This window comes from Macrobrachium nipponense, chromosome 5, assembly GCF_015104395.2.
Source record: "Macrobrachium nipponense isolate FS-2020 chromosome 5, ASM1510439v2, whole genome shotgun sequence".
In the NCBI taxonomy this organism is placed as follows: domain Eukaryota; kingdom Metazoa; phylum Arthropoda; class Malacostraca; order Decapoda; family Palaemonidae; genus Macrobrachium; species Macrobrachium nipponense.
In genome coordinates this window covers 111,444,868-111,464,998 of record NC_061107.1, presented here as the reverse complement: position 1 = coordinate 111,464,998, position 20,131 = coordinate 111,444,868, and the positions used below count along the sequence as shown (strand labels likewise).

At 36.2% G+C, this 20,131-nt stretch overlaps 1 protein-coding gene across 13 annotated transcripts in view; it reads right to left on the bottom strand.

Annotated features, from left to right (window-relative positions):
- The window catches only part of LOC135215595 (transient receptor potential cation channel trpm-like), a 655,531-nt gene that overhangs the window by 341,392 nt on the left and 294,008 nt on the right, over positions 1 to 20,131 (bottom strand). For all 13 annotated transcript variants that reach the window (XM_064250472.1, XM_064250483.1, XM_064250479.1 and 10 more), the window contains one exon: positions 5,346 to 5,378. In XM_064250472.1, coding sequence (XP_064106542.1) covers positions 5,346 to 5,378 — 33 coding nt within the window. The remainder of the gene's footprint in view (positions 1 to 5,345; positions 5,379 to 20,131) is intronic.

Here is a 20,131-nt window from a genome sequence, read left to right as displayed (position 1 = left end):
TTTCGAGCTGACACCCTGGATTGCGTTTTCTGAGGCGCTCTCGGGTGTCACAAGGTCGACGCCCTTCTATTCATTTTTCAGTTCCAAAATATACTTAAAATCTGTGATAGTGACTTATTATCTAGTAATAGTCAGCTTATTCCTTGCGAAGCCAAGTGCATTGTGTAGATAATCCTGTTTTGATGAATATTGTTGTTTACCTTCAAATTGTTTTTGCTGATAGTGTTGCGCATATGTCGCACACTTTACCTTTCCGCTACAAATTAAATGAAAAAGATCAGATATGCTTGGCGTCCTGAGCAAAATCTTTTAATTGCATCTCAGTGATCAATAAGACACAGTCTTAAATTCACTTGTATTGATTTTTCAGGAATCATTCACGAAGATAAACCGCCATTTAATCCTAGATTTCAGCAAATTGATACCATACAGACAAAACACAAACAGCCTTTGACCACATTGCTAATTATCTGTAATATCAATCACACATGTAATTCTCTTGTTACCAATTTCCAACAATTTACAGCCAAAGGTATAGCAACAAAATCTAAGGCTTCGTTTCCAAATGATCTGAATTTTGTCAACGTACGAAAATAATTTCAATTTAACCCCCCCAACCCCCCTCTCTCTCTCTCTCTCTCTCTCTCTCTCTCTCTCTCTCTCTCTCTCTATATATATATATATATATATATATATATATATATATATATATATATATATATATATATAAATGCATGAAAAGCCAGAACCAAAAAATAGTTCCCCAAGGAATTTGAATATATACCTTACAAAGGTTCAAACTCACGACGTCAGGTTCACCCTGAATGTCTATAATCTCAGTGAAACTAAACCTCCATTGTCATTTGGCAACGTGACAAAGTTCGTAGTTGTAGCAAAAAGCTATAGCAGAGAGAGAGAGAGAGAGAGAGAGAGAGAGAGAGAGAGAGAGAGAGAGAGTCTTTTAAAAGAACTCTTGGGATCAAAATGCATATCTAAAATATCATAGCGAATTCTGAGTATGATATTCAAGAGAAAAATAGGTTTATTAAAAGTAATGTTACTATGACATTTGGGAGGGAAACAAAACAGATATCACTCCTTTCTACTGAAACTTCATAATGATTCTGGAAAACATGAAGATATATATAAAAAACAACAAAAATTTTGATCATTCGTTTGCTTAGTCAACATAACAATACAGTTTAATAGCCTACTACCTTACTAAGGTGACGGCTGAACAAAAACAGTAAATACTAAATCAATCGCAGACATTTATAAGGTAGGCAAATTTAAATATAGAATCTAAAATGTCATTCCAAGCAAATACCAATATTCATATATATATATATATATAATATATATATATATATATATATATATATATATATATATATATATGTATATATATATATATATATATATATATATATATATACGTATATATATATACATATATATAAAATATAAATAATATATATATATATATATATATATATATATATATATATAAACATATATAAAAATATATATATATATATATATATATATATATATATATATATATATATATATAATATATATATATATATATATATATATATATATATATATATATATATATATATAATATATATATATATATATATATATATAAATATATATATATATATATATATATATATATATATATATATATATAAATATATATATATATATATATATATATATTATATATATATATATATACATCATACATACATACAGACATACACACACACACATTATATATATATAATAGGATGAAATTCAGATTAAAATATTTTCAGTAGTAAAATAATCTGACAATATTAGAATCGACAAAACAGCAGCTCAATGGGTGTGGCTGTTATTATTTTTATATAATTACGGTACATGTGACTAGGCAAAGTTGTTTCTGGGTAGTGCCCAGAGGGATGATCGTCAAGAAATACCTGATGCTGTCAGCACATATATATGACCCTTCAGCATTTCTGGGACAACACGTGGGGTTAGCAACCTCACTAAAAACTATTCGCCGAGAACCGAAGGGGAGAGGCTTCTGTATCCACTCCTTTCTTTAAGAAGAGGAGAGAAGATTAATATAGAATGCGTGTGTGTGTGTCTAAAATTCCGCCTGGCCAGCATTATACCCCAGTCACCACTTCTGGTACCAAGAGCAGAGTCGTTCTTTTTCGTCCTTTTGCAAGCAGAGACCAGAACCTTTGTTTACTGGGAAGGAATAATCTATCGAATGGGTTCCCAACCAGCGACAAAATGATTTATTTCATCACAAGAGAAGTATGACTAATTAAAGTAAGGAGCGTCCAACCGTACAACCAACCTATCCTAGGAATGCAATATAATTTAGGGTAAAGGCCAATACTAGGACCTACGAGGTCATTCAGCGCCGAAAGAGAAACTTAAGAGTGAGAAGGTTTTAAAGTTGCAACGGGAGAAAAACTTCCCAGCTGTACTATAAAGTAATTGTAAGGAGACGGTGGAAAGTAAGACGGAAGAAAGAGAATATGAATGGAGGTACAGTAAAAGGAATGGAAGGGGTTACAGCTAAGGGCCGAAGGGACTCTTCAAAGAACCTTAAGTAATTTCTACAGTGCACTGTGAGAGGTGCACTGACGGCACAATCCCCCTACGGAGAAACTTATCCTAGGAAAAGTTATTTATCTAATGATTGATATTATTATCGGCAGTTTTAGCATGGGGTTGTCTGCTTTAGTCAAATATACGGAAAGCTGGCAATAGTCCTATAGGCATATTCAGTCAAAAGGATAGTATTAAGCATAACCATCTATTACACGAACATTTGTCGGTTCAGTGAAGACATGAACATGTCTGGCCACGGTAGCAACCCATTCAGTCCGTTTGATAAACAACGTACCCTTTGGTGCCACTACTGGAGGCATGGTCGTAGAAGATCCAGAAAAAGATGCCGAAAGAATCTGTTCGTGTGACACCTTTAAACTGATGGGAAGCCGGATCACCATTTCTATTGTGAGCAGAACAAAAGCCTTCTGGGTAGTGGACAGTGTGACATCGTTGTACCGCAGCAAAATAAAGGAGTCGGCGCTTTGTCCAGTGCAGCAGATGGCACCTACCTCCACAGACTCAGGCACTCAAGTTTGTGGGCTGAAGTTGCTTCGTGAATTAAACTTATGGGTAATAGGGAAAAGGTTTTATCTTATCTCTAGGTAGACAACGCAATAAACTTTCTCTAATCACTTTATTCTCATATTGTTGACAACACCTGTGTTCACTCTACCTCCTCGTTCTCATTTCTTTTCGACGATTTTCTCCAGCCTACTTCTCCTCTAGTGCTTGAACACTTGCCGACCTTCCGCACCTCTCTCACCTCCTGGCACCCTCTTCTTGTTTGCATTCAACCCTGTCTTCTTCTTTCTTCGTCAATCTATTGTTTCACAAAAATGAAATCATCCTCGCAGTTCCAACATCATTAACGGGGCTTGCCTTGCATAAATCATCAAGTTCAAACGTTCCGGGTTCTGTTTCCACCGAAGCGATGCAGCTCTTACTCGGCTTAACCCGTCCTACTTGGACTATTACTCTCACATTCGGGACGTCTTATTTTCAGTCTAAGACCGAAACAAGGGCAATGTCCTCTCTCTCTCTCTCTCTCTCTCTCTCTCTCTCTCTCTCTCCTCTCTCCTCTCTCAAAGTAATATTTCGGTCACTATTTAAATTAGCTTACGATGAGAGTATGTCCCCTCATAACACCCGTATTTACTCTGGAAATAGACCCATTCTTGTACTACAAGGTTTGCTGACTTTTTTTTTTTTATTAACCAAGCTTTAGAAATTCTATTGGACCTACAATTTATAGACTTACAATCTTCCGTTCCTTTAAGTTCTTCAATCTTGTCACTTCTCACAGAGTTAATGGCACGATTTTTCCCTTCATTTTCAATGTCCTGTATCTCTTGAGCATCGGCAGTCTGTCCTGTTGGTCACAAGGAAAGTCTACAAGAAACCATACGAACTGCTTTATTTACTGAACAGTAGCTAAAGCACAGAGCAACGAAGTACAGCGCTGGACTGTTCATTTGATTCGTTAGCTTAACAGAGTAAGATTCATACGCAGCAAATTATACAAAATGCTGATCTGGTCTAGACCACTGGCAAGGTTGCCAAACGATTCATTTTTCCTTATCTGCTTACTGCATTATCTCACTTTCAAGGCCAGTAACCATCGCATGAATAAAGACTGAAAACCATGAAGGTTCCTGTTTAGCACCTCAAGGGAGAATTAAAAAAGCAAAAACTTTAGACGAGTATCGTGAACGCAACTATTAGAGGGAACCGGTACCATATTCTTCGACACAATACGTAATTTTTAAGTTTTGAGTCAGCGCTTTAGGGATAGTCTACGGAAGAACCCCATGCGCTTTGTTTCCGATCATTCCTAGATGGTGACCCAAGCAAAGTCCGGGGTCGTTACGTAGGACTGATATTTTTTTATGATATTTAGTCTTGTATTGATGTTTTGACGGTCATCCCCAACGAGCTTTTACTTTTTGACGGGTTAAATCCCTTATTTAGGAAAGATCCAGGTTTCCCATTGGCATTTTGGTTACTAAGGAACAGTTACTTTGATTCAAGGGACTTCCATAAGAGTTTTTGTCAACATTAAACAAAACTAGGACACAGACAAGATTGTGGCTTTTCTTGTCTATGATTACTCTATATTTTAGAAACAATCAAAACAAAGCGCTATTTCCCCCTTGGGTAACCCCTCGAAGTTATAGAGACGAATCAAGCTTTGCATGCATCTCCAGTGACAAGAAAACAAATAACTTAAAAAAAAAACTTCCTGCATTGTGCTTAAAAAAACACTATATCCAATAGTTCCGTCGTTATAAAGACGGATTAAGCTTTTCGTGCATCTCCAATGACAATAGAAAAAATAACTTGAAAAAAGAACATTCCTGCATTGTGCTTAAAAAAGAATATATATCCAATAGTTTCACCCTACAAAAACTAGCTGCACTGCCGAACGACTAAAACACTAATTACATAAAATTTATCGAGCTTAAACAAACAAACAAAAACAACAGGTACATTACAAAAGGTTGGAACACGTCTTAATTAAAACATGTATGAACAAGCAAATTAATTAGCAACAACATAACACAGCACTACCTATTCCTTACGTCTTTACTGTCGACGTGAGCCTCTTGGCAGGAACAGGAACGCCTTCTTATTGACTTATGCAAGAGTATCAAAAGAAACGTACACAAGTAAATATCACACCAACCAAAATCAATAACAAATTCTAAAAAGGAATCAACACTTACCCTGAAATCAAACGCCTCTTCGCTCCCAAACACCTGCAAAAGAAAGGGGAGAACTTAAATTAGTTTGCAAATCATCGATACGACATTTAAAAAGTTTTAATTTTAAAAATGCCTGTTAGATGTTCCAGTCGATGAGCATACATCTGAAATACCGGCCTCATTATCTATAGAGAAAAATCCATCTGAAGTACAAAGGTGTGTTATGGAGCACAAGTAAAACGGAAGCTTCATGATGTTAAAAAATATAAAGAACTTTACCTCAAGCGTTAATCGCAAATGCTATGATTCTAAACCCTAGAATAACTAAATGGATCACGAGGCGTCCAAGCGCCATAAATCAAATGTCTTTTGAAAATGACTATACTGGTATTAATAACAAGAATAGAGCATTTCAGAATTGCTATGACTTTTTAAAATTCCTCTCTCTCTCTCTCTCTCTCTCTCTCTCTCTCTCTCATCTCTCTCTCTCTTATTATTTCGCATTTCCTTTAGAGAGCAGGAAAAACAAACAGAAATCTACCCCAATTTTCTTCTAGTTTTTCGGACTAGCAAACAATTGAACGGGGGAAACCTGACCCTAGCACTTCACAGGAGCTCGAGTCAAGTCTACTGACGGACAGTTTGAGAGCAAAAGCCGTTTGTTAGTCTTTGCAGGACTAGTCTCATTTTAGTCGCTGATTTACTGATTTACCTGTTGCTATTGCAAAAAGATCGTTGAAGATCATTGGTAAAACTGGAACTTTCGCCCCATATCGATCACTAATGTTTCAAAGCTGATGCTTTCTCTCATCGAAGCTATTAACAGCACATTCAAGGTCAAATAATAATAATAATAATAATAAAATAATAATAATAATAATAATAATAATAATAATAATAATAATAATAATGATAATTTACATGATGTAGACAGCGTCATGCCTTGAGGAGCAAAATGAAAGGAAATTATTGGCCTTCAGATATGGAAAGAAAAAGGAACACCCACACATCTCTGCCAACCCTTAAAATCAAACTTGGAAAAACACATTTTTATTAATAAACTCGCAAATGTCAAACAAATCCCAAACCTTTCCCTAGAGGGAGAGAGAGAGAGAGAGAGAGAGAGAGAGAGAGAGAGAGAGAGAGAGAGAGAGAGAGAGAGAGAGAGAGACTGTAAACACGATGTAAGACGAACAGCAAATGACGACTGACGTCCCAAAGAAAGTTCATCAAAAGCAAACTTCGCAGAATGAAGCATTTCCATACTGCAAAGGCAAACTCACTCTATATTTTTAAAAGCTAATTAAATTTCACAGTCACCGCATCTCCTACACAGGTTCGCTCATCCGCCAGTTTTTCAATTGAAATCAAGTACATATTACCAACAAGCAGGTGGGTTCAAGAGAATAACACAAAGATTTGTGAAACATTTCTTTACAAATTGTTCCTTCGAATAATATTCCACGAGACATGAAGAAACTTAATTCTAAGAGGAACAGAGGAACATTAAACTTTTCTCATTTACGAGGGAAAGATCATCCTGAGAGAGAGAGAGAGAGAGAGAGAGAAGAGAGAGAGAGAGAGAGACCTTACTATTACCTTACCTTACAGAACCTTACACCTTCGTTTCGGGTTGCCCCAGGATCCCTCAGTGTGAGGCGCCTCTAATGTCTACCAGAGAGTTGCTAGTACATCTTCCGGTATATTTTGCATCTTCAATCTTGGATGGTCTGGGATGCCATGGTTAGATATTTGTAGAGCTTATTCTTAAACACATCTACGCTCACTCCTGATATATTCTCAGATGAGCTGGCGACGCATTGAATAGACGCTGCATTATCGATGCTGGTGCGTATGGGATTAATTGTTCTGTGTGCTTTCCTTATTTTCCTGGTATAGTTTTGGGCACTATTAATCTACCTCTGCTTGCTCTTTCTGATATTTTTAGTTCCATGATATTTTTCTGTTATTCCTTCTATCTGTTTTCCATGCCTGAATTATCATGTAGCGTTCTCTTTTCTTTCTAGAACTATATAATTTAAGGATTGGTAGTCTTTCCCAGTAGTCTAGGTCCTTAACTTCCTTCTATTCTAGCTGTAAAGGACCTTGGTACACTCTCTAATTGTGCAATATCCTTTGATAGTGTGGGTACCATATCATATTGCAATATTCAAGTGGACTACGAACATATGTTTATAAAGCATAATCATGTGTTCAGCTTTTCTGTTTTGAAGATAAGTGCCGTAACAAAACATTCCCATTTTTGCTTTACATTTTGCCAACAGAATGGCTATTTGATCATTGCATAACATGTTCCTATTCATCATCACACAAGGTCTTTAACTGCTTTCCTTATTTGTGATTGTCTCATTATTAGGTCCCCTATATGCATATAGCTTTCCTTCTCTGTCTCCATAATTTATTGATTCAAATTTATCAGAGTTAAATACCATCCTATTTACCTCTGCCCAATCATATACTTTGTTAAGGTCTCTTTGTAGAGCGTTCCTATCTTCATCACAAGTAATTTCTCTACTTATTCTTGTGTCATCAGCGAAACTACTCACTACCGAATCCTTAACATTACTGTCTATGTCTTCAATCATAATAACAAACAGTATTGCAGCTAGCACCGTACCTTGTGGTCACACCGGATATTACCTTGGTTTCATCCGATTTCTCATCGTTTGCAATAACTATCTGTTTCTGTTGTGTAAAAATTGTTTTAACCATCTTCCTACTTTATCTACGATATGTTTTTTCTAATTTTCTTTGCTAATATATTATGGTCTACTTTGTCAAAAGCTTTTGCAAAGTCTAGATAAACCACATCTGTTCATTTCCGCTTTTCATATTTTTGAATATGTTCTCACGGTGGACTAACAGTTTGTTGGGTTTGTGTACTTTTTCCGAGAGAGAGAGAGAGAGAAACATGCCTTTGAATTGAAGCCCACTTCTAATGGATGCCTCGTAGGGTCTTAAGAAATTAAATTTCCCAAATATTCAAAAAAATTCCAGTGTCTCTAATGGTCTCTGAGCCTCCTCCTCTTCCCCATCTTATTATCTCCCACTACTCCGCCGTCTCCTTTTCGCTCCGAGTTCCTCAGGAACGACTTCATCACCTCTGACCTCTTCAAAAGGCTGCTGCATGAAAAAGGCTCTGCTTCCCTTATCCCATTCTCTATGTTTTCAGACGCTGAAACTGACGGTGTTACGACACCGATGGAAGATGAGAGAGGAGGATTTTGCTTTGGTTTTCTACTCAAGATTGATTATTTTTTTTAACTGAGGAGATCCAAGTCAGGTAAAGCAGGTCAAATGAGAAAAATGAAAACCCCCTCATGATGAGGGCAAGGTAGCTCATATCAAGTCAACATATTGAAGTATATGAAGTGACGGAAGACGTCGCTCCTTCAGTGGTAATGAAATAGCTGCCAAATAGATGAAAATAACCTTTATCAATCCCTCAATTGTTCACAGTTGAAGCTTCAGCCTCCTAATTCCTAGACAGGTTACTTTCAGTGTAAATCTATAATAAAAATGACTAAAGTTTTCAAAAGCAGTATAAGCAATCAAATTTACATTCACAAGATCTTGTTGGAAAAATAAAAATGATCTTTCTCTGGAAAACGATATGAAAGCCGTCCGCATAGTTTCCGTGATATTAACGAGATCTCACACAGTCACAAGATGGAGGAGCGGAATACCCACTGCACAACCCAATCAATAACAAGACACTTTGGACAGGACGGAAGGAAGCAGCTCAGTAGAAACAAAATCAACCTCAAACCTTTGTATAAGACTTCCTTGCACACTCCTGGTACTGCAGAGGAACTCGCTTTTTGCAAAGAAATTTGTATGAATATATAAATGACAGCTGCAATCACCAAAATAGAAAACGCGCAGATAAACATAAGATTATGTGAAATTTCCATAAAAGTATGGTGACCTACGCAAGGTGATCTCAGGTTACTTTGGCGACTTCTTCTAACCCAAGACGACCTCAAGTCGCCTATAAGACTGCTTGGGACATAAAGATGATCTCAGATCACTTTATTTACCTCTTGTGACCCAAGATAAGCTAAGGTCACCTTGGTGACCTACAGTGACCCAAGATGACCTCAAGCCATCTCCCTGACCTATTGTGACAAGATGATCACAGATCACACACTGCTGATCTCTTTTGACACAAGATTATCTTTAAGAACTTCTGTGACCTAAGATGACCACAGATCACCTTGCGACATTTTGTGACCCAGGATGATATCAAGTCACCTTAGTGACTTCTAACCACATGTGGAGCACTCCATCATTAACTATGCGGGTGTGAAACTCGTACATTACGGTAAACATTCATTACATCTTTTCTAAGCATTGGAAGCCTTCAGATTGAAGGATATATATACACACAGACACACAAACACACACACACATATGATGTATGTATATATATATATATATATATATATATATATATATATATATATTATTATATATATTATATATATATATATATATATATATAAAAGCAATCAAAATGATGAAAATAAACAAACCAATAATACAAATATTAATTGCTATCCTAAAGTAAAAAAAATAATACACAAGCAACCATCACTAAAAGATAAAAAAAAAAAAATGAGTATTCGAAGTAAAATGAACGCATCAGTGTCTAGTAAGGGAGGAGCGCGAATAAAGGGCCTCCTTTAGGGCATAAAGCATAACTTATTGAAACTAACAAAAATGTTTTTGATTTCGCCACCAGTAAGATACGAACCACTCACGTAATCACACAACGATGCATGCTAAAAGGCTCCTTACTGATGAAACGCCCAGAAGGGTGCTATTGCAAATGATGTACCGTTCATCAGTAACAAAATGAACATATTACCAAAACATTTAGCGAAAGCATGCTTGCACACAGACATACACACACAAAACACACACTCACGCACACACCTTATATATACTACTACTTTTCTTTTTTTTCCAACGATCTGCCACGGTCGGGTAACAACCAAGCAATTAATTATCGGCACAGTTTAGAAAAGGAAATATGGTATCTCATAGAAAGGCCTTATACTGCCCCGTCCTTGCAAGAGTTATAGACTCTGGGTCTCAGCTCGTGTGGCACTTGTCATACTCACCAGACTGCGAGGTTCCCTTACACACGCACCGTTATGTGTCTGTGGGAATTTACTATTTTGTAGGTAACCTGGGCTTTACTTTCTTTTTACATCTTTCCTCTCAAGACCCTCATTATGAACAAGGGCCTATTGGTGATCCAAAGTCTACACTCGGCTTTGATTTTGACCACCTACCCTATAACATCTGGGCAGAGCGATTGGGGCTGACCTGATTTCTTCCCAAGGACATCCAAAACCATAAAGGTTGCGTTCATACTGGACCTGTTTCGTCAGAAAGAGCAACAAGACCAAGCAGAGTCGGCAAATGTGTTCTCTGATAAAACTCGAGCTTGAGAAAGGGTGAAACCCCAAGATCAATGAACTGATTGTTTGTTTGTATGGTGTTTTTACGTTGCATGGAACAGTGGTTATTCAGCAACGGGACCAACGGCTTTACGTGACTTTCCGAACCACGCCGAGAGTGAACTTCCATCACCAGAAATACACATCTCTCACTCCTCAACGGAATGGCCGAGAATCGAACCCGCGACCACCAGAGGTGGAAACGCTAATACCATACCAACTACGCTGCTGAGGCGCTCAATGAACTGAAATGAATGACCTGTCCTACAGTCACTGCAAACGTTTACAGTGCTTAGTTTCCAGTGTCAAAACCAAATCAGATAACATATTTCATATTCCTGTTGCTTTACATGAACATTTGTTTATGTACCAGATTTAGTCATATACAAAACATACTATGCAAGGAATAACTTCGTGCATACTTAACAATGCAAAATATTACCTAGAAATGACAAGTCAATACTTTTGCAAATTATTTTGCAAAATTTCATGAACAAAATGAACCATATTTGGCGTTTAGCGCAAGCTGAGCTCTAGAGCAAAGACAACAGATATTAACTGGCTATAATGATAAATAAGTCGTGGTGAGCCAGCTTAACGTCAACAAACACATGTGTCACTGCCTAGACCTACGACTACCCCGACCTGAGGCTGAATTCACAAACACATGCTGAGATTTAGCAGGATTTGGCAGGTGCAGGCAAGAGCAGGCTCCAGCTCAATTTCAAAAACACAATTATTCTCTATGACACCTTTCACCCACAGCTGCAACAGATGACCAGTTCGATACATGAATACCATGAAATGCTGGTTATTTACAAAATATGTAATTCATATATGAATATATATATATATATATTATATATATATATATAATATATATATATATATTATAAGTCATATCACATTTCCGTGATTCATATACATATATCGAGCTACAATGTCCTTTAATATCTAATTCGCTCTACCTCGGAATTAATATATTTTCATATATGCTTAACCGAAGGGGAATTTTTTCTCGATAATAGATTTGCCTGGACCAGGGCGCGAACCTATGGATCCTTTCAAACTCAGGAACGTCAGTGAAGCTTTTCCTACTACACCACCGCGAGAGGTTAAAAGTTCATGTCGCCTCTCACCCTCATATACCTTTCGCGCGCAGGTAATTAGTTGGTTTGGAGACATCATCAACCCACCTCGACTCCGGTAGTGTTTGTAGTGCTTTTGACAGCACGTAGCCAATCTATAAGTCATATCACATTTCCGTGATTCATATACATATATCGAGCTACAATCTCCTTTAATATCTAATTCGCTCTACCTCGGAATTAATATATTTTCATATATGCTTAACCGAAGGGGAATTTTTTCTCGATAATAGATTTGCCTGGACCAGGGCGCGAACCTATGGATCCTTTCAAACCCAGGAACGTCAGTGAAGCTTTTCCTACTACACCACCGCGAGAGGTTAAAAGTTCATGTCGCCTCTCACCCTCATATACCTTTCGCGCGCAGGTAATTAGTTGGTTTGGAGACATCATCAACCCACCTCGACTCCGGTAGTGTTTGTAGTGCTTTTGACAGCACGTAGCCAATCTATAAGTCATATCACATTTCCGTGATTCATATACATATATCGAGCTACAATGTCCTTTAATATCTAATTCGCTCTACCTCGGAATTAATATATTTTCATATATGCTTAACCGAAGGGGAATTTTTTCTCGATAATAGATTTTGCCTGGACCAGGCGCGAACCTATGGATCCTTTCAAACCCAGGAACGTCAGTGAAGCTTTTCCTACTACACCACCGCGAGAGGTTAAAAGTTCATGTTGCTCTCACCCTCATATACCTTTCGCGCGCAGGTAATTAGTTGGTTTGGAGACAACATCAACCCACCTCGACTCCGGTAGTGTTTGTAGTGCTTTTGACAGCACGTAGCCAATCTATAAGTCATATCACATTTCCGTGATCATATACATATATCGAGCTACAATCTCCTTTAATATCTAATTCGCTCTAACCTCGGAATTAATATATTTTCATATATGCTTAACCGAAGGGAATTTTTTCTCGATAATAGATTTGCCTGGACAGGGCGCGAACTATGGATCCTTTCAAACCAGGAACGTCAGTGAAGCTTTTCCTACTACACCACCGCGACGAGGTTAAAAGTTCATGTCGCCTCTCACCCTCATATACCTTTCGCGCGCAGGTATTTAGTTGGTTTGGAGACAACATCAACCCACCTCGATTCCGGTAGTGTTTGTAGTGCTTTTGACAGTACGTATCCAATCTATAAGTCATATCACATTTCCGTGATTCATATACATATATCGAGCTACAATGTCCTTTAATATCTAATTCGCTCTACCTCGCGCCCTGGTCCAGGCAAATCTATTATCGAGAAAAATTCCCCTTCGGTTAAGCATATTATGAAAATATATTAATTCCGAGGTAGAGCGAATTAGATATTAAAGGACATTGTAGCTCGATATATATATATATATATATATATATAATATATATATATATATATATATATATATACATATGTCATATAATATACACCTACGTATGTATACATAGTCTCTTATTTTTCACCTGTGGTAATGTGTGATAACGAAATCACGTGCTTAAGTGCTTAAGTGATTATAATCATCTATATATATATATATATATATATATATATATATATATATATATATATATATATATATATCTATATATATATATATATATACATACATATATATATATATATATATATATATATATATATATATATATATATATACAGACACACACATATATATATATATATATGTGTGTGTGTGTGTGTGTGTATAACTGAATCACTATCTGGAACGTCATGAGGAAAGTGAAGCGATGGAGTACCGCTGCAGATACATATATACATATATATATATATATATATATATATATATATATATATATATAATATATATGTATATATAGATATATATTTACTGTATGTATGTGTGTGTGTGTGTGTTTGGAATTGTAATTACCACATTGCCCTCTTAACTTCTCGAATTCTTCGAGCTTTTTTGGATACACTTGCCACTACATAACCTTGAGATCCAAGTGCAAGAAATATGAACAAGTGTATCCAAAAAAAAACGCGAAGATTTATAGTAGTTAAGAGGGCATTGTGGCAATTACAATTACATATTTATCTGGTAAAAGTGACCAGTAGATTCTTACACACACATTCACCACACATATATATACGAATTATAGATATATATATATATATATATATATATATATATATATATATATATATATATATATATATGTATGTATATTTGTGGGTGTGTATATACAAATATACAGCACAAAGGTTTGCCATGTTTATTGGCAAACTAGGGGCTGAACAATCGGTTGTCGAGCGCACCCTGTTCAGGATGCATGTTCTTACTACTCGATGGGGCATACGAGTATACTGCTCATCAGTGGACAGTAATAAGAAACAGAACTGGTATTAACGGTAGTGTTTCATTTTAGTTTGAAAATAAATAAATTAGACACCTTGACGGATTAAAAAATAAAAAAATAACAAAAATAACCAACACCGCACTTGTTCTGGAGAGTCCACAGCAAGTGTTCCTTTTCAAGTATTTTCAAAAATAACTGAAATATGTCTGCAAAACATTTACCCATAAAATGGCTGGAAATAAATGGCCGCTTGACTTTTTACACACTAGCTAGCTAAAACAACAAGGGTGACGTCTTTGAATCCTGGGTTGCAATAGTTGCATCAGAGTCTATAACAAGCGCATTTAAATTCGTTGCCTTGAGCCTGATCAGGTGCATTCCTAATCTTGTGATTAGGGAGATAATATGATAAGAAAAATTTTACGTAAATTATAAGTGGAATAAGGCTTGAAGAAGAGTAGTACGTGTTAGATGGAAGGATAGTGAGAAATAATACGATAAAGGATAACACGGAAGTTCCACGTGTAGATGAGATAATGATGACAGGGGATAACGACGTTTAGACCTTATTGTCTTTCGCACCACACTAAAAGAACAGTACGTGACAAGTGTCAGATTGGCTCTCATGGACATCAGAAAGTTGGAAGACCTACACCTACTTGGATGCGAACTAAGTGACCGGAGGAGGCTGGGGACGAGGGATTTGAGGAAAATGAAGCAAAGGGAAGACTCTCGAGAGGCGGAATTTCACAGAGGCCCTATTATATGCGCCAAGGGGCGTTGGAGCTAATGAAGATGATGATGATACGTGAGACCAATTATTAAAAACTAATTGCATGTAAATGATTGTTGAATACATTCATTTTTTCAGTCTACAATCATTACACGTTTCTATTAACACAATAAGAAATAATCCACACGTTAAACCTACAACATTCCCGGTAAAATTACATTTGAGGGCCTATGCAAATAAAGCTCTTTAAAAAATGACAGAAAAACAGTATGTAGAGATCCTACTGTATTTAAGAAAATACACTGCTCATAACAATTATGGAAATTTTAAACTGCACACAATAATTATGGAAATTTTAATGAGGAAAAAAATGTGTACGAGTATCTCGTAAGTCATAATCTCACGAGGGCCACATATTTTTGTGCTGTCATGAACTTAAAGGCCCGTAATACAACCCACTTCTGCCGAACTGCCGCCTATATTATCTCAGCCTAAAATCATCCTACGTTTACCACACCAACGTCATTGAACTGCTAGAGTTGCATCATCATTAATGGATCCCTTAGGAAAACTTTGAGCCAGTATACTAAAGTTGCTAAACCTTCCGCTCAAACCACTGAATTTATATGCAACACTCGGCTTACTTGGATGCCTGCGCAGACTTGGGAAGTGGGTATGTTATGTATTCTCGAGAGAAATGAATCAAAGCGACCATTCTGCTTGCTAAAAACTCTGGAACGCTAAAGGGGAAAATGAACATTGCAACCTTCGCTGTTATTATTCACAGCCACACTTCTGTAGAACAAACAACAATCGGTCAGTATCTTTCTGAAACCTCTTCGGGAGAAAATATGTCGAGTCATATGATAGAGAACAAATATATGATAACCAAAAAACATACAACAACAATTTAAAATGCCGAAACACCAGCCACATAAATTAACGTAAAGCTAAAAGGGATCTGCAAGTAACATGACGTTTCCCCCACCCACGTCGCTGCTAGGGAAGTGCTCTGCCGTCTAACTTACTATCTCGGGGAATATGATGATGCTCGCCTTTTCTGAAATGCGAAACGTACAACTGAAGGGATCTGAACTTCATCCGCAGCAAAACAGTCCTATTACGATGATGTTTCTCGAACGCTGTCAAGAAGGAAAACTTCCACTCATGCATACATACATACAGATATACATATACATTTATATATATATATATATATATACATATATATAAACACTATATATATATATATAAATATATGTATACATATGTAAATAAAGACAGGCACACAAGTATAAAAAACATAAAATGATGTTTTTCAAAAAACCAAACATCACTCTTCCTGTTAAAACTTAAAGCAGGGACATATTAGACTTCTCTATCGAAAAAAGACAATTATGAAGTGAGCGAGAAATAATGTCTGGAAATAACGGAAAATTGAACTAATGTGCACGAATAAATAAATATACATTATATACATTTTATATATATATATATATATATATATATATATATATATGTGTGTGTGTGTGTGTGTGTGTGTGTGTGTGTGTGTGTGTGTGTGTGTGTGTAATTTTCGTTAAAAGCATTGCTTTAGTGGCATCATTAAGTTCATTGCAGGTATTTTTAAACCAACAAAGTTTTTTTCCGATTCTCGTTCATCAATTTCTGGTGAAAAATACGCAGACTTCCTTCTTCCATTTTCAAAATGAATATAAATCTAAATACAGGAATATATATATATATATATGATATATATATATATATATATATATATATATATATATATATATATATATATATATATATATATTTCCAAAAAGAGAAAGTTTTTCTCTTTTTGGAAATTAAGTTGTGAGCATGATGACTAGTGTTCTTTGCACATCGATGGATAGATCAGCGCGTGGGAGATCGATGTCGATATTTCTGGAAGACTCTGAATAAACAACGACCTTATACCCAATGCTTGCCCCTAATGGGCTGGTCACTATTTTTATCTTTATTTAGTCGTTGTGACCTAACCTACCGTTATTTGAAATTCTCGACTTATGAACTAATGCGCGCTTTTAGATATTTTAGAGACCGACAGACAGTCAGTCACTATATATATATATATATATATATATATATAGTGACTGACTGTCTGTCGGTCTCTAAAATATCTAAAAGCACGCATTAGTTGATAATTCGAGAATTCAAATGAAGGTAGGTCACAACGACAAAATAAAGATAAAAATAGTGACCACCCATTAGGGGACAGGCATTGGGTATAAGGCCGTTATTTATTCAGTCTTCCAGAAATATCGACATCGATCTCCCACGCGTTGATCTATCCATCGATGTGCAAAGAACACTTGTCATCATGCTCACAACTTTATTTCCAAAAAGAGAAAAACTTTCTCGAACAAAATAATGGCGGTCCTCTCTCTCTCTCTCTCTCTCTCTCTCTCTCTCTCTCTCTCTCTCTCTCTCTCTCTCTCCTCTCCTCTCTCTCTGGCACTGACGACTTTGACTTTAAGGACACTTGAACCCAGTGACATTACCCTCCAAATAGCAACAATAATAAAAATAATAACTATAAAGCATTTTAGAATGGATGAAGCATAGCAATTGACTCTCAGCTTATCATTTTTCCGGATGTTCATTCTTTAAAATAAAATAAAAAATAAAAAAATAAAAAGTTACATAAATCTCTTATTTTCAAACTTCTGGACAGAAAGAAAATCCTGTGGTATTTACTGGACTACGGTATTTTCTATGCTGTTGTTGGGAAGAGGGGGAGGGGCGGATGACGTTCTGGATCATGAGATTAGGAATATATGCAATAATATCGTAACTCAGTGCCTTTGTTGATGCCAAAAGAATAATAATGCTCGACTTGACAGGAATATGCCATTGGGCCAACGCCGACTAATTATGTAAATAGTAGCATCCTAAGAACAAGAAAACTGCTGCATTGAAGCACCGAAGCAAAGAGCACCCACCCCTCGACACTCCAACTTTTGACGTGAATTAAAAACACAAACTCCAGCAGACATCACATTAAGGACAAACCTGCACACCTCAAGCGGCTCATTAACGACGTCGCTCATGCACGCACGTTCATGCTCTGGCAGAATTGATACTGACAGAGCAAATAGTCCCACCTAAGTAAGTCACCTATTGCCACCACATGTACACAAACATGCAGACTGGTACTCCAACAACTACTGAAGAATTGCTGAATTTGAAGTACATGTATATGTACATGTATAGAACTCAGAAGTATAACAATGCACCTCGATGGTTCTATTGTATGAGCCTGTCCAAAAATAACGCTTACAACCAAACGCCAATAAGCCCCTATACGACACTGCAGGAGCACAAACAAGCCTACCTCAACAAATAAGTTGGTGAAGTTACCATGGGGTACCTATTTTGGACGTTGAATAAAAAATAAAAAAAAACCATGAAAGCAAACACGCATGCCTAAGAACTCTACTTCCAGCAAAGCACAGAGTATAAATGCACATCCCAAACTAGCTATTTTTGACGAGCACAAAGACAAAAATCTTTCTATTCAGATCTCTTTCTATTGAGATGCAAACACGGCACGAGGAAGTGAGTGCTACAGGCACGTTCGAGGGCGAAGGTTGTGAGCAATTAGGCCATCCTTCAGTCGAGAACGAGACACTTCTATATTCGGAGTGAAAGAGAGAACACGATGACGAGCAGAAGACGATACTCCTCGCAGCCAAGAAACCAACAACAGTATTTTCGAGACGATGATTATTAAGAAATTAAGAAAAGACAAGTGACGGTAGCCAGAAGCAGAAGTTCTTTTCGCATGGTCTTATCGAGGGAGTTTGAGCTCTAAAAGCCCGATATGTGGCAACAGCAGCTTTAAATAGCTTCTTACCCCGACGCTACTCTATAGACGACACGTTCATCGATATTCATCGCACAATATTTCTGCCACAAACAGGAATAAGTCTCTCTCTCTCTCTCTCTCTCTCTCTCCAAAACGGTATTGGACATATGCGCCCAATTATGTATTATATGTATTTTTATATATATATATATATATATATATATATATATATATATATATATATATATTATATGTATGTATGTATGTATATTATAAGTACACACAGAAAGTACTATCCGTAAACTTCTAAAACAACTGCTCAACTCTCTCTCTCTCTCTCTCTAAAACGGTATTGAACCTATGCGCCCAATTATGTTATTATATGTATTTATATATATATATAAGTATAAGTATATAATATTATATATATATATATATCATATATATATATATATATATATATATATATATATGTGTGTGTGTGTGGTGTATATGTATGTATGTATATATATTATAAGTACACACAGAAAGTACTATCCCGTAACTTCTTAAACAACTGCTCAACTCTCTCAAAAACGGTATTCGACCTATGCGCCCAATTATGTTATTATATGTATTTATATATATAAGTATATAAGTGCATGTATATATATATATATATATATATATATATATATATATATATATATATATATATATATATATATGTGTGTGTGTGTGTGTGTGTGTTTGTGTGTGTATATACATTATAAGTACACACAGAAACCCTACTAATCCCGTAACTTAACTTAACACTGAATCCTCTCTCTCTCTCTCTCTCTCTATCTCTATCTCTCTCTCTCTCTCTCTCTCTCTCTCTCTTCAAACACGGTATTCGACCTATAGGCCCGATTATTATTTTTATTATTATTGTTATTATCATTATTATCATTATTATTATTATTATTATTAAGTAAACAAAGAGTACCATCCGGTAACTTCTTAACCAACTACTCAACCGCCTATCAGTAAAACAACAAATTCACAGCACATCTGACAGGATAAAGAACAACAACTACACGTTACCACAAACAAACGCACTCGAACAAACAAAGTATTAGTAGACAAAGGTAACTTAAGGACAGTTGAGTCAAAGGCAAAGCTTCCAACTCATTACAGGGTAAATCACATGGGCAACTGATGAATAGGTGTAATAAACTAACGTCGCAAAAGCTTAAGGACAAAATGCGTGAGGCTTCCGAAGTAATTCCACCCATTTGCAAAGGTTTTAT